Source organism: Protomyctophum parallelum (assembly GCF_964188405.1).
Source record: "Protomyctophum parallelum genome assembly, chromosome: 1".
Classification (NCBI taxonomy): Eukaryota; Metazoa; Chordata; class Actinopteri; order Myctophiformes; family Myctophidae; genus Protomyctophum; species Protomyctophum parallelum.
In genome coordinates, this window is record NC_139697.1 from 55,819,791 (window position 1) to 55,833,172 (window position 13,382).

The window sequence follows — 13,382 nt, forward strand, 5'->3', positions numbered from 1 at the left end:
AATTCCGCGCGCGCGCGTGTGTGTGTGTGTGTGCGTGCGTGCGTGTGTGAGGGTGGGGACTGAACAGACATTAAAGCATGTAAAAAATAACATAACATTAATTCATTATTGTGCAGGGGTGTTGTACATTCCTATGGGAGTGGTCCTACATCTGTTGTGTGTGTGTGTGTGTGTCTGTGTGTGTTTTTCCCCCTCTGGTTTGTGTGTGTGTCCCTCCCGGATGCACATTTATTGCGCAAGGCCCGGGTGTTGCGCATTCCAATGGGAGTGGTTTATCTCAAATTGTTTGTCTACATAAGCGCGGAGTGCAGAGTGCAGACTCCTTGGATCATTATAAAAGGTAGTTCGGGGCTGCGTGCTGTTCTGCTCGTCCAACATGGCAAGCCTTTTAGATAATAAAGTCGCTTTTGTGACCGGTGCAGCCCATGGTTTAGGAAGAGGTTTCTCAGAGATACTTCTTCAAAACGGTGCCAAGGTAAAACTTTGCCTCAGAAATGTTAATGAGTGAATGTTAAGTGCATTTTTATTTTGTATTACTAATTGTAAGCGATGCAGTTTAAGAGGGGGGGGGGGTGTACTATATCCCTATCATTGCTTTTATTTTTTTAAACTTTCGTAGCCTAAACAATAATGTCAGAAATGCATGATGTAAAATTAATGTTTGTCAGGTATCTTCCAAAGAACACTTCTCCACTGCTGCTCTGGTTGTTCAGGTCAAGGACCCCTGGCCCTGATTGTTTTTTCAGGTCAATGACCCAGACTATTTAGCTGATTGTCTCTGTCTACTCTGTGACCATTGAGAGATCTGAGACTGAGATTAGCTTGGAAATAGCCTATCCCCTGGCTTTTCTTCTAGGCTAGCCCTGTTAAAACTCCTATTCATCAACAACATATGCTGCAGCTTTGATGGCTTCATATGTGACGTACCGTTATAACTTTACATTTTAGGTCGCTCTTGTGGACCTGGATGAATCGGCGGGACAGAGTTTAAAGGAAGACTTTGATAAAGAGTATGGACCAGACAAAACGCTGTTCCTGTCCTGTAATGTTGAATCTGAATCCCAACTCAAAGGTAGGCTACATCATGGCAAGCCTTTCCGTTCAGGATAGAGAGAGAACCCTAGAAAGATCATTCATGAGCCTCGATCAGTTTGATTGTAATAGTTCTGCTTTTCTTTATCACTTCCAATTTCACTCGTTTACTGTATGAGTTTTCTCTCCTGGATGGATATAATGGGTTTCCCAACCTTAACAATTAGTAGTAGTGCTGGAGAGACTGATGGAACCATTTGCTGAACGAACAAACACACAGCAATGATTGCCATTGTTATATAATATATAGATATCTCACACACACACACACACACACACACACACACACACACACACACAGGTAAACGCTTACACCCCCATTTAAAGCTGCATTAGGGAATATTGTCTTTAATAGTCTGTATTATGACTCAACTCAATATACATTATTGTGCTAATCATTTTCTTAGGTCTTGCTTAAACTGTATTTTTGCCAAAAGCCAAATTTTACCCCAAAAGAAGCCAGTCAATTTCTAATTGTTTGTCTTTATCTATACAGATGCCTTTCAGAAAACCATGGACACTTTTGGACGATTGGACATTGTCTGCAACAATGCTGGCATTATAAACGAGGCTTGCTGGGAGAAGACTATCTCCATAAATCTTGTAAGACCATGAAAAAGTGGAACTATAAGTGCATTGTGTGATCATGACATATTGTATTGTGTGAGCTACATGCATGTAGCTCTGGTCCATATAGCGTTATGGGCCAGAGCTAGTAATCATGCAATTTCATCATTCACAGAATCCTCATTTGTTATTGTACTGTACACTAGGATAAATGAACCATCTGCCCAAATATTCAGGGGGGGAGGCTTCGGTTTATAGTGGACAGACACTAGGGCATTTAGATCACAGTTGTTTATTGGAAGCGGAACAGATAAAGAGCTCTTTCCCTCTCTAAATGTGCGTGTGGATGTTGCACAGTTGCGCATCACACATGCCGAGGCTGGCATCGGAATGCATCATGCAGTGACATGCACTGCAGCAGCCAAACCTCTTCTAACTTCCTTCACTGATGTTATGGTACTGATTAAAGCTCTGCGTTTAGCACAGCCTGTCCAATGAGCCAGCATGTACAATAGCAGCACCCTGACTGTTTAACCAGAATGGAACGGATGGCTGCTGTGCATAGTGCCAATTCACCCTATTGGATTAGGGTTTAAATCAGTTATTATCAAAAGTTGATTAAAAAAATTCCAACACTTATTTGTCTTAAGAAACTTAAAATATGGCATCATTCTCATAATGTTCTAGAATGAGATCTACAGTATAGATCTATTCTCAAGTGTATCTAGATACATGCAGAGTTATGTCGTATTGACTAACCCTAATGAATGACTGCGCAGTGAAATGTGTGAAAGTTCTACATTTTTATTTTTGCTTCATTTAAATAGACACTTTAGAAACAGGAATATGATGGTAGAAGGACATGCAACACAGGTAACATACAGAACCTAGCCAAGGATGTTAAATTACTAATTATTAAAGGGGGCACGGTGGCACAGTTGGTAGTGCTGTCGCCTCACAGCTAGAAGGTCCTCTGTTCGATTCCCGCTTGGGATGCTGTGGGTGCTGGCGGCGTGTTTCCTCCTCCGCGTCATCAGTGCCCATACCCGAAGGTGGGGTTGGCGAAAGGGCCTTTCTGTGTGGAGTTTGCATGTTCTCCCCGTGTCCCCTAGGGTAGGTACCCTCACAAAAAACATGCAGTAATCCTGGTCACTAAACTGCCTCCCCCTGGCCAGCCGGGGCGCCTGATGGAGGGGAAAGGAACTAGTTGGAATAACGTGTTCCTTCCACGCGTTATGTCCAACCAGTGGCCCGTTCCACGAAACTTTGATTAAAGATTAAGCCGGGCTTTAACACATATCCTGGCTTAATATATCCTGGATCAGTGATTAACCGGTTTCATGAAAGCTGGTTGATCTTGCCAGATTAATTTAACCAGTTAACCTGGATATGTTGAGGCTTGATTCGGTTTCATGAAAGTGATGCTACATTAGTTACCATGGAAACTAATGCTTTGGACTTAGCCTGGTCCGGACCAGGCTAACAGCCAGGTTCATTAAGCAGTCAAACTGATCACAAACCAATGATGTTTTCCAGATTTATTCAATTATTATGGGTTTATGTTGCCTTATTTGTATCGGTCTGCATTAAAGGACTAATTTAAGCACTATATAAAATCAAATAACCAAAATATATAGGCTGCACAACATGACAGCTTGTGAGCTTGTAGATCAGCTGCTTTTGGTGAATGTTCCCCATGAATAGGTTTGCTGTCGTGCACGGTTAAGAAGAATTATTATATTATATATATATATTTTTTTTGTAAAAGTGAAAACCACTAAATATTACCATTACTCATTGTTTTACAACATATTACCATTGTAACGTTTCACCCACTACTAGTCCTACATACTTACACCTAGAAACCACATTCAAACCTATTTAGGTTCATCCTACGGTGGACATGTGTGCCTGAAAAGGAATCTTTGAAATGTTTCATAGTTTTAGAAATATAGTGCTTTCAAATTTGAGACATTTATAGGCACTTCAAAAAATCACTTTCACCTAGAAACTCCATTCACACTTTGTAAAATTCAGCTTACTGTGGAGACACATGCTGGAACTTTTTACTTTGAAATGTTTTGTAGTTTCTGAGTTATTTAACTTAAACGCCCAATGCATTCTCAATGGCAATAGCACAAACTTTGGCATGCTACATGAACCCATGACCCTCACCAGTCTGGCCCCTGTCTGGACAACAACCCCCTTCCCCAAAGGTAGCTCCCTCAGAGGAGGGAGTTGTGGCCAAATATCACAATGCGACAATATCATTATGCTTACAATATTAAGAATTCTGTTTTAAGTTAATAGTAGTGGTAAAATGTAAACTATGTTTTTGGGGTAGTTAATCATTCAGTCTATCCACTATTGAGAGTATGTTCTCTCTTTAATTACAGCAGCAGTATTTATTTTAGAAGCTTAAGTCCTTGTATCAGTAAGTCTTGAATAGATTAGTAAAGATAATGAGATATACAGAAGGGGGCTGTAATGCAACTATTAAGGATGCAAACTGCCTTAATACCCCATGAAGAAGAAGGATCAGTAAATCTGTGATCCACATAAGGGGTCTAGAGACAAAAAGCCAGACTGTCTATTAAGCCAGGCTTGCTGATCCCGGCTCGCCAAATCCGCCAATTCTGAGCCTCGCTTGGCTTTAGTGGAACGGAATAAACCAGGCTGTAAAGATCAGGATTTTAAAAGCCTGGCTTTGGCCTAAATCCTGGATTAGTTAATCCAAGTTTCGTGAAACAGGCCCCTGGGAAACTCCCCCCTGTCAGGTGGAAAGGAGCAACTTCGACACTCAGGCATGAAGGAAGCATGAGTTCAAGTCCGTTGCTCTCCCCTTGTCCCCCATCCCTCCATATATGGGGACTAGGTTGGTGGAGGGTGTGTAGAGCCCAGGATCACATTAGACGATTGACACGGGTGAAAAATGGGTTACAAAATCGTGGGATAAAAAATATATTAAAAAAAAAGGATGTTAAATTACCATATGTGGTCCAGTCATGGCAGTCGGCTAGGAGCATGTCCCATATGAATATGTATTGTATACCCAATCTAGACATGATTGCAATGGAAGATTACTGCTGTGTTCTGTCTGTCACCAAGAGAAAATGTTAAATTGTGTTACTTATTACACATTTAGAAATTAAAATGAATTAATGAGTGTGCCACCAGTTGACTGAGACATTTGCTTCATCTTGAAATGTCGTCTTAAAATATCAGGGCTCTATACAGTGATTCACTCATGCGCTGTACAATTGGAGAAAGCAGATCCTCTCCCTCTTCAATTATGCAGATGCATGATGAAACTTCTTATGATCAAAGCTGTTGATGAGCACTCTGAAATCTAATGAGCACTCTAAAATGCAATAAAAATGAATCAAATGTATGTATCTTGCAGAATGCAGTCGTGAGAGGGACCTACATAGCCCTGGAACACATGAGCAAACTCACTGGAGGTCACGGAGGTGTCATCATCAACACGGCCTCCATAGCAGGTACATCATATGGGTTCAGTTCCTGCATTAACATTTAGCATTCATACTTCATCTAGTGTAAACTCTAAACGACTGTCCTCTCTCTCTCTCTCTCTCTCTCTCTCTCTCTCAATTCAAAGGAGCTTTATTGGCAAGTGTCGCAATACAATAAACAGTTAAAAATGGGGAAAGTATATACAGTTAGTTGGAAGGTGTACAGCATTTTGTAAACAGAGCTATGTCACATAACTCACATTGCATATATACATGTTATGGGTATAAAGCTTTTTAAGTGGTGCAACCACTTCTACATCCAGCAATGTCCATGTACCTAGGTAGGTACCTGTATGTATAAGTGAGCACGGATATGTTACTTATTTATACCAGTAGGGGGCACCAGAGTACAGAGAAGAAATTGGAACGATACAGAGAAGAAATTGGAACGATACAGAGAAGAAATTGGAACGATACAAATTGGAACGAAACAGAGAACCAATAGACGGGAGTTGCACCACTTGGTTCACACTGGTGTGATTTTTTGAAACATGGCAGCACCTTTTTTGCATTCACTTTGGGACAAATGGCAGCATTTTTCTCAATCTGAGTTTTCTTTATACCATTTTAAATTTAAATGGTATAACGAGAACTCAGATTTAAGATCTGTTTAAAGGTAGCAGCTCTGTTTGCGTGTGCAAGGTAGTGTGTGTGTGTGTGTGTGTGTTTGTGTGTGTGTGTGTGTGTGTGTGTGTGTGCAACAGCTCACAACTGCATTCTTATGTCAGAGTGACCATTTCAATACCGATTATGTAAGACTAATATCACTAGTGGGACAAAACATGATTGACAGAATATGAGTCTATATGCCTTGATTTCAAACTTGGGATTCAGTGCATGCATTCTTTGCTATCCTACAGGTTTGGGTCCTCTACCGAGCACTCCAGTATACACAGCCACCAAGCATGCAGTGATTGGCTTCACTCGGGCCATGGCGGTAAGCAACCAAAATTATTCATTATGTTGAAGCATTGCTAAATGTGCACCTATGCAATACATTTGGACTTTGCTCTGCTTCACAAGTATTTCCACTTCCTTTGCCAGGTGCTTTTTGTGTACTGTTACATAAGAGTTTTAGGGGCACGGTGGCACAGTTGGTAGTGCTGTCGCCTCACAGCTAGAAGGTCCTGGGTTCGATTCCCGCTCGGGGCGCTGTGGGTGCTGGCGGCGTGTTTCCTCCTCCGCGTCATCAGTGCCCATACCCGAAGGCGGGGTTGGCGAAAGGGCCTTTCTGTGTGGAGTTTGCATGTTCTCCCCGTGTCCCCTAGGGTAGGTACCCTCACAAAAACATGCAGTAATCCTGGTCTCTAAACTGCCTCCCCCTGGCCAGCCGGGACGCCTGATGGAGGGGAAAGGAACTGGTTGGAATAACGTGCTCCTTCCACACGCTACGTCCAACCACTCATGCTTCCCAAGGAAGCATGAGTTAAGTCCGTTGCTCTCCCTAGGTTGGCGGAGGGTGTGTAGAGCCCAGGATCACATCACAGGATGATTGACACAGGGGTGAAAATGGGTTACAAAATCGTGGGACAAAATAAATATAAATTAGAAAACATAAGAGTTTTATGTTCAGATCCTTGGACAATGTAGCAGCATTAAATATGCAAGTCTTTATAGCCTACAATAGCGACGTTTATTACGACTGCAGGTTACTATGAAATCGTTCATTTCCCAGTCAGTTAGTTGTTTGGTTGGTCACCCCATGCATGACCATATATGGTCATGTCTCGTGACATCACGGGACATCATGGGAATGCCCATATATGGAGATGGCATCAATATTGGCCAGCAACTCTACATCTGACCTCAAACCCTTAGATCTCCATATATGGAGCTGACCTGTTCTGACGTTCCATATGTTGATTATTCCACATCCAGCCTGCCTCTTCAATATCTCCCTTTTGACTGATATGTGTCCATTCGAACTCTAGAAGGGCTTGCCCCAAAGTTATTGGAGCAGCAGTGCCTGGCAGCCGTCGAAAACTAGAGTTCTCAACAGGCCCGAAAGTTAAGGCCTGGCCCTACCTGGGCCCTCATCAAACCCTGTACACTTAAGACACTGCCCCCACTGCCAGCCTTAGATCTCCATACAGTATATGGAGCTGACCTGTTCTGACATTCCATATGTTGATCTGACCTCATCAAACCCTGTACACTCAAGACATGCTTAGGCGTCTTACTATTTTGTTTTCACATATCTTCGTTCTTCTTCACCAATACCAAAACCCACTGTCTCGTGTTCCTGTTCCCATTGCTGGCCGGATACCAAATTGCATAACCCTGAAGTTGCGTAAAGATCTGAATAGGCTTTTTTTCACCAGAGGTCTAAACTACACATTCTTAACCTGAACCTTTAACTATTTCTACTTTGAACACTTTAGTAATAGCAGCCTCTGCCCCCCGCCACACCAGAGAAGTAGGATCAAAAAGCTATATTTAATTATTTACAGAGAAAGCATTCTCTGTAAATATACCTTTTTGATCCTACTTTTAATGATTTATATTTTATTTAGCTTTATTCTTTTTGGACAGTGAATCATCTGGAGACACAAATATCCCACATGAAAAACAAGAACAAAATCAATTTCAATCGATATGCTACTGCTCCAAATGATAGAAATTAAACTACTAAAATTAAATGAGGTTTAATGTGTGTTTTTCAGAAACGTGTCCTGCTTTATTAATATCACATCAGACTTGGATGCCATCTCATCACTTTCTCAATGATGAGCACATAACCTGAATATGAGTTGTAATCTTGTGTCTGTCTGTCTGTGTCTCTCTTTCTCTTTGTCTGTCATATTAGGCTGCCTCTACCATATCAGGATATGGCGTACGGATCAATGCTCTCTGCCCCGGTTTCGTTCAAACTGGTTTAATCTCAGAATTTGGGTCAACAGAGAAATGTGGGAAATTCTCTCATCTGTCGGATCTAACCAAAAGCCTGATGGAAAAGTATGGGATTTTAGAGTGAGTTTCTCTTTATTTTATCTTTTAGTAAGATCTGGCTCAAGTACCTTCTTGCAAAAGTCCACGGTACATTTGTTACACCAATTATTTATTTAAGACAACAAATCAAAGTTGTCACTTAAGGTCTCAGGTGTGCCCAAAGGTTTAACATCTTACCAGCTGCTATGCAATAGCAAGCTGAGTCTATCATCGGTGTGCAAGCTAGTCCTCTAGTCCAGCTGGTTTTCTCATTGGCTGTATGTGCACACCACAAATATGTCCAGGTGGAAATGAACAACTCGGAACACAATAGTTTCGCCTTAGAGAAATGGACACAGAGGCAGTTATAGCGGCCTCCCACAGATAATAATAATAATGCAGCTGGTAATTGATTTGATCAAATAAAATAAATCTTAGCCCTAACCCATGGGAAAGGAATGAAATTAGATCGCAAAGACAAACACATTTCCTCTCTATTCACATAGTCATGTAAATGGGGAGGAAAAAGTAAATGGGATACCAGGTACAACTATAAACCTTGCATCAGTCTAAACTTCATGCTATATAAATCGGTGATTCCCAACTTGTGGGCCGTGACGGTATTGCAAGTGGCCCCCCAAATCATTGGCAAAACATTTTAACGATATATCTAAAGTACGTTTATTAAAAAACAAATGGGCTATATTACTGTGATACCTACATAAAAGTAGGCCCATATACTATATTTGCTGCATTCATCCAATTTTAAATACAATTGATGTGCATTTTGTGTTTTATCATAATCTGACTAGCCTCGGAAACCCAGACGTTTATTACAGACGTTTTATTCCAGGGAGGAAAAAAAGGTCTGGGACTGAGTCCACTTAAATTCGGCCGGGAGCTGCCTATGCCATAGAAAGCATGGGTGGATCCCAGGCTATAATCTGACTTGATCTATAAAATAAACTTTTAAGTGGTCAGATGAGTGGGCCCACAAACATTTTTGAGATTTTCAAGTGGGCCCTGATCCAGAAAGGTTTGGGAAACACTATTCTTATTTGAGGCGACGCAAACGGTATGTCAATTTGAATAACAAAGCATATAGACAACATGCGTAGTATAACTAGCATCTTTCAAAAATGATAATGAATAATAATCTACTCTAAATGCATAGGAATTTAGTAGACCGTGTAAGGCGCAACTAATGACAGATACACTTTTTCTTTCTAGGGTCTCCGAAGTATCCAAAAGCCTCCTCTCGCTTGTGACTGATGAGACCAAGAATGGAGAGGCCCTCCTTGTGCTGACAACAGGTTCACATTGTGCTAGATTTCTTTCTGCAGAAGAGATCACCACTCCAGCCATCTGTTGAGTTAGGCCTATTCTATTGAATCTATTCACAGACGTGAATATTTGAGATCTAAGATGTTTGTAGTACATTGTATCCATAAACCTGTCTACAATTTCTCACATGATTTTGTGATGAGCTTTATTTTGGTGTTACTATATGCCAGCACGTTCAATTAGAAACTTCAATTAAGGTTAACATTAATTGAAGTTGTACATTCAGCTACGTCCAAGACAAACAATAGAAAGGCAAGACACCATCTCTCCTATAGATGCAAGTTGTGTGCCAACTTGTTAAGCAAGTTGTGTACCAACCAATGAATCAACGCTCAAGCCCAAAATGCAATGACCACTGGATGTGAGGTGACCCGTGTGAAGTGAGGGGTGCTCTTATCGTACATCATCCATCCATTGTCAATGGCAATTTAAGTTTTTGTGTAGGACAAAAATAGCCGATTTGCTCTAGCCTGGCTAATAAGCCAGACTCACATCGCACTATTTTATTTTCTATTTTTTTTTGCCAACGGCAGATTCACGTCTGGCTTATTAGCCAGGCTAGATTTGCTCGTCTACATATGACGGACATTCTCCATTCATTGTCAATGGCATTTTAATGTTTGTGTACACCTACCAAAAGCTGGACATGGGAGGGAATAGCGCCCCTCATAAATCACACCCATGTGATGTGAGGGGCGCTCTTATATCGTACATCATACATCATTCATTCCGGCCAATCACGATTTGTGTCCTCACCTTCGCCATCAATGTTTGTGTAGGACCAAGTTTGTGTACACACACCAAAAGCTGGACATGGGAGGGGCTAGCGGCCTAGCGCCCCTCAAAAATATATTTGAGTAATGTATCCCTTAATTAACAAGAATTTACTGTTTGTTGCTGATAATCCAGAATATTAGGGTAATGGTGTGTTTAGACGGGAGTATCATTTGGAGCAGCTACTGTATGCATCATTGTGTCTTCATCGTCATGTCGCTGGCCTCCATTGACAATTAATGGTAGACTGCGTTGTTGCGTCTGCCTGTGTGAACGCAACATAAGACATTTGTCTTTTTACTATATTTTGTTATATTTACAATAAGTGTTTTAGCATTCTGATTCAGGCTATAACTATACAAAGTGTCACTTGGTGCACAGGTTGCCACCAGGATGGGAGAATTTCTTCCTCAGCCTAGTGGGAATATGCGTGCAGTTTCACTGCAATTTTGACTGTGTTCATGATTTACAGCATTTTGTACAAAACTGGCCACTCCTGAACACTTTGGAAGCCAATCAGGATGGAATATGAGAAATCAAACTATAGAGATCATGTGTACCGATTTGCGTGTTATTTGGATAAAGGACTCAAGGAGTAATATAAAAAAATGTGTTTTACTTAAGTCTCCTGCTGAAAAATGAAGGTCAAAGGTGTTTCCCTTGACCTATAGGAAGTGCATACAAAGTTTTACACAGGTCGGTGCATTTATAGATAAAAACACGAATGGGCCAGTTAAAGCGCCTGGCTGTAAATTTGCAAGTGGCATTTCTTCCTCGGCATAGTGTGAAATGGAATGTGCATGAAGTTTCCCCCTCAAATTCCACTCTGCGTTCATGATTTGAGATTGCACAAAATATTTCACTCAGTCTCACCCCCTGTAATCATGCGGAAAAAGCTGATTCTGATTCTAGTTTCTATTTGCCAACCTTTAGAGCTCAGAAATATGAAGGTCTAGGGTAGTAGGGTTCTTGAATTCTTATCTAGTGACTTTTAAAGAAATTACAAGTAACACACCAAAATATGAAGGAGAACAAGAGTGCTTATCGATGAGCTAAACTATCCACAACGTCAATGTAGTGGTTTATAGCTGCCAGTTCACTAGCTGGTGGAAAAGTATTGAAATAGGCAACAAAAAAAAAAACTTTGTTTCAGAGCCCAGAAGGAGAAGAGTATTCTTGCTGACTAAATGGTTTCCTAGCATCTTCATCTTTCCAGGTGTCTCCACTCTCCAGTCTCCACAGCATGCACAGTCCACAATATATTGAATGGATGCACTAGCATAGGTCTGGGTCTACACAGGTCAGCAGGCTCAGAGTCTCTGAATTTCACAAACGTCATGTAGAGCTAGCACTGAAGGCAAGGTGAGTGTGAGACGAGTTGATTGTTGATAGCCTGGACCCAGCCCTGAATCCCTAGCCACGCCCATTAAATAATATGTTGGCGACGATTCAGAATAATGAAGTGAAACGTATGAGTTTGGTGAGTTGTCCGGGTAAAAGGGGTGAGTCATCTTGTTACCAATGGGAACAGGCTACATCTACTCAGAATGTCTAAAGTCTGATATAATATTAGGCCTACCTCCATCCATGACCTCAATGGGCAATTGCTCAAAATAGCCTATAGGCCTAGTACGTAACACTCCGCATCATGCCTCCCTGTGCCGTTGGCGAATACAATATTCGCGTACGGTTGTAGCCATTGTTAGCTCTGGTCTAACCTCGCCTCACCAGGCTTTCCACCACCTCGGAAGCTCTGGTCTAATGCAAGCTATATGGACCAGAGCTAAGCCATTGTAGCCTAGAGATGTTTCCCCTGCATGGCATATCAGTGAACTAATGTATTTTCCCAGAAGATGGCGCTCTCAACCAATTCAGCCTTGTGGATTTACTTACTAGCGCAATGGTCATACCGTTATGCTCATTTTAATCTTTAAACACAAGCCATGTCTTACAAAAAAGTTAACTGCTTGATAATCTTCTGAGACAAACCTTTACGCTACATGAATAGGCTATAGTTTTAGTTTATGATTGTTTGAAAGTGTAACTGAAGGTTTAACAGAGATTGACACCCAAAACGTCCTCATATGCTGAACTGTAAAACAGCTAGGCAGGTCCGTGTCTAATAATAAGATTCTACAAATATTTTTGTTCTTTAATAACTAATCTTGTCTACTTTATACATAGGCACATCTTCTTTGTAGCCTATACTGTAGCTACTGTAATTTTAAATATTCTATATTACTAAATAAATAGCATGCAGAATGAAAATAGGCTTACATGTAATTTTAATTATTGTAGCGGCCTACACGTACACGGGATGTTCCTTTTAAATTTTTGTATTTTGTTGTTACATTGATAGCCTAGACAAGATATAGGCCTACATATTACAGACAAAGTATATGATAATCAGGATTCTATATTAGATCATTTGCAAAACGAATTCATTATTTGAATCACATTTGTCCATCTTAATTTCTAGCAAGTCGGCATATAGGCTATTATGTCTATTCGTGTTGTTTAATTATCTGAACCTTCTTGAAATGTTGACATTCATTTTCATTTTAAAGTCAGGAGAAAGGCGATCATTATAGGTTTAAAGTGTTATTCAAATGTTGACACATTTATTTGTTAGAATTCCCATGCAGGTTACATAATTTGTTTCTTCAAGCAGCATCCGATTCACATCCTTGAACAGTATGCTTAGGCTACTGTGAATCGCTCTGGATTAAGAGCGTCTGCTAAATGCCTAAATTGTAGCCTAATTGAAATACAATACCTCAATTTTATTTTGATCACTAATCTGCCATTGTTTTCTGAAATAAGAAGAGGACCTTCCTGTCTTCATCATGATGTTGATGATACTACTACTAATAATAATAATAATCATAATAATAATGTTTATTATCCAGCAATTGAATTTGTTTTAATTTACAGTATTCAATTGCGCCAATTATGTGTTTAGTTTATTGGATTATAATTATTATTTATTGGTTATGTTTCGGCAAATGACTTTGTAACGTAAGTATATGAATAACATTATAATTGTCTATATAGTTCATTTTAATATACATCTTTCTTTTTATTCCAAAACCACTAAAAGGAAAATAAAATTAATTCAATTGAACCTCAGTTCTGGGAACAAAA

General features: G+C 40.4%; 1 protein-coding gene across 1 annotated transcript; it reads left to right on the forward strand.

Annotated features, from left to right (window-relative positions):
- Nucleotides 1-319: 319 nt before the first annotated feature.
- Nucleotides 320-9,829, forward strand: LOC310861672 (15-hydroxyprostaglandin dehydrogenase [NAD(+)]). The gene is made up of 7 exons (XM_083769230.1): nucleotides 320-475; nucleotides 949-1,072; nucleotides 1,589-1,695; nucleotides 5,063-5,159; nucleotides 6,053-6,129; nucleotides 7,999-8,162; nucleotides 9,351-9,829. Exons 1-7 carry the CDS (start codon nucleotides 377-379, stop codon nucleotides 9,490-9,492), a joined length of 810 nt encoding a protein of 269 aa, XP_083625356.1. The 5' UTR covers nucleotides 320-376; the 3' UTR covers nucleotides 9,493-9,829.
- The last annotated feature ends 3,553 nt before the right edge of the window (nucleotides 9,830-13,382 follow it).

Excerpts from the sequence above, each read along its gene's own strand:
- LOC310861672 (XM_083769230.1), top strand. The coding sequence starts at position 377 with ATGGCAAGCCTTTTAGATAATAAAGTCGCTTTTGTGACCGGTGCAGCC. Across the intron at positions 476-948 it reads TTCTTCAAAACGGTGCCAAG|GTCGCTCTTGTGGACCTGGA; the intron begins GTAAAACTTTGC and ends TTTACATTTTAG. Across the intron at positions 1,073-1,588 it reads ATCTGAATCCCAACTCAAAG|ATGCCTTTCAGAAAACCATG; the intron begins GTAGGCTACATC and ends TTATCTATACAG.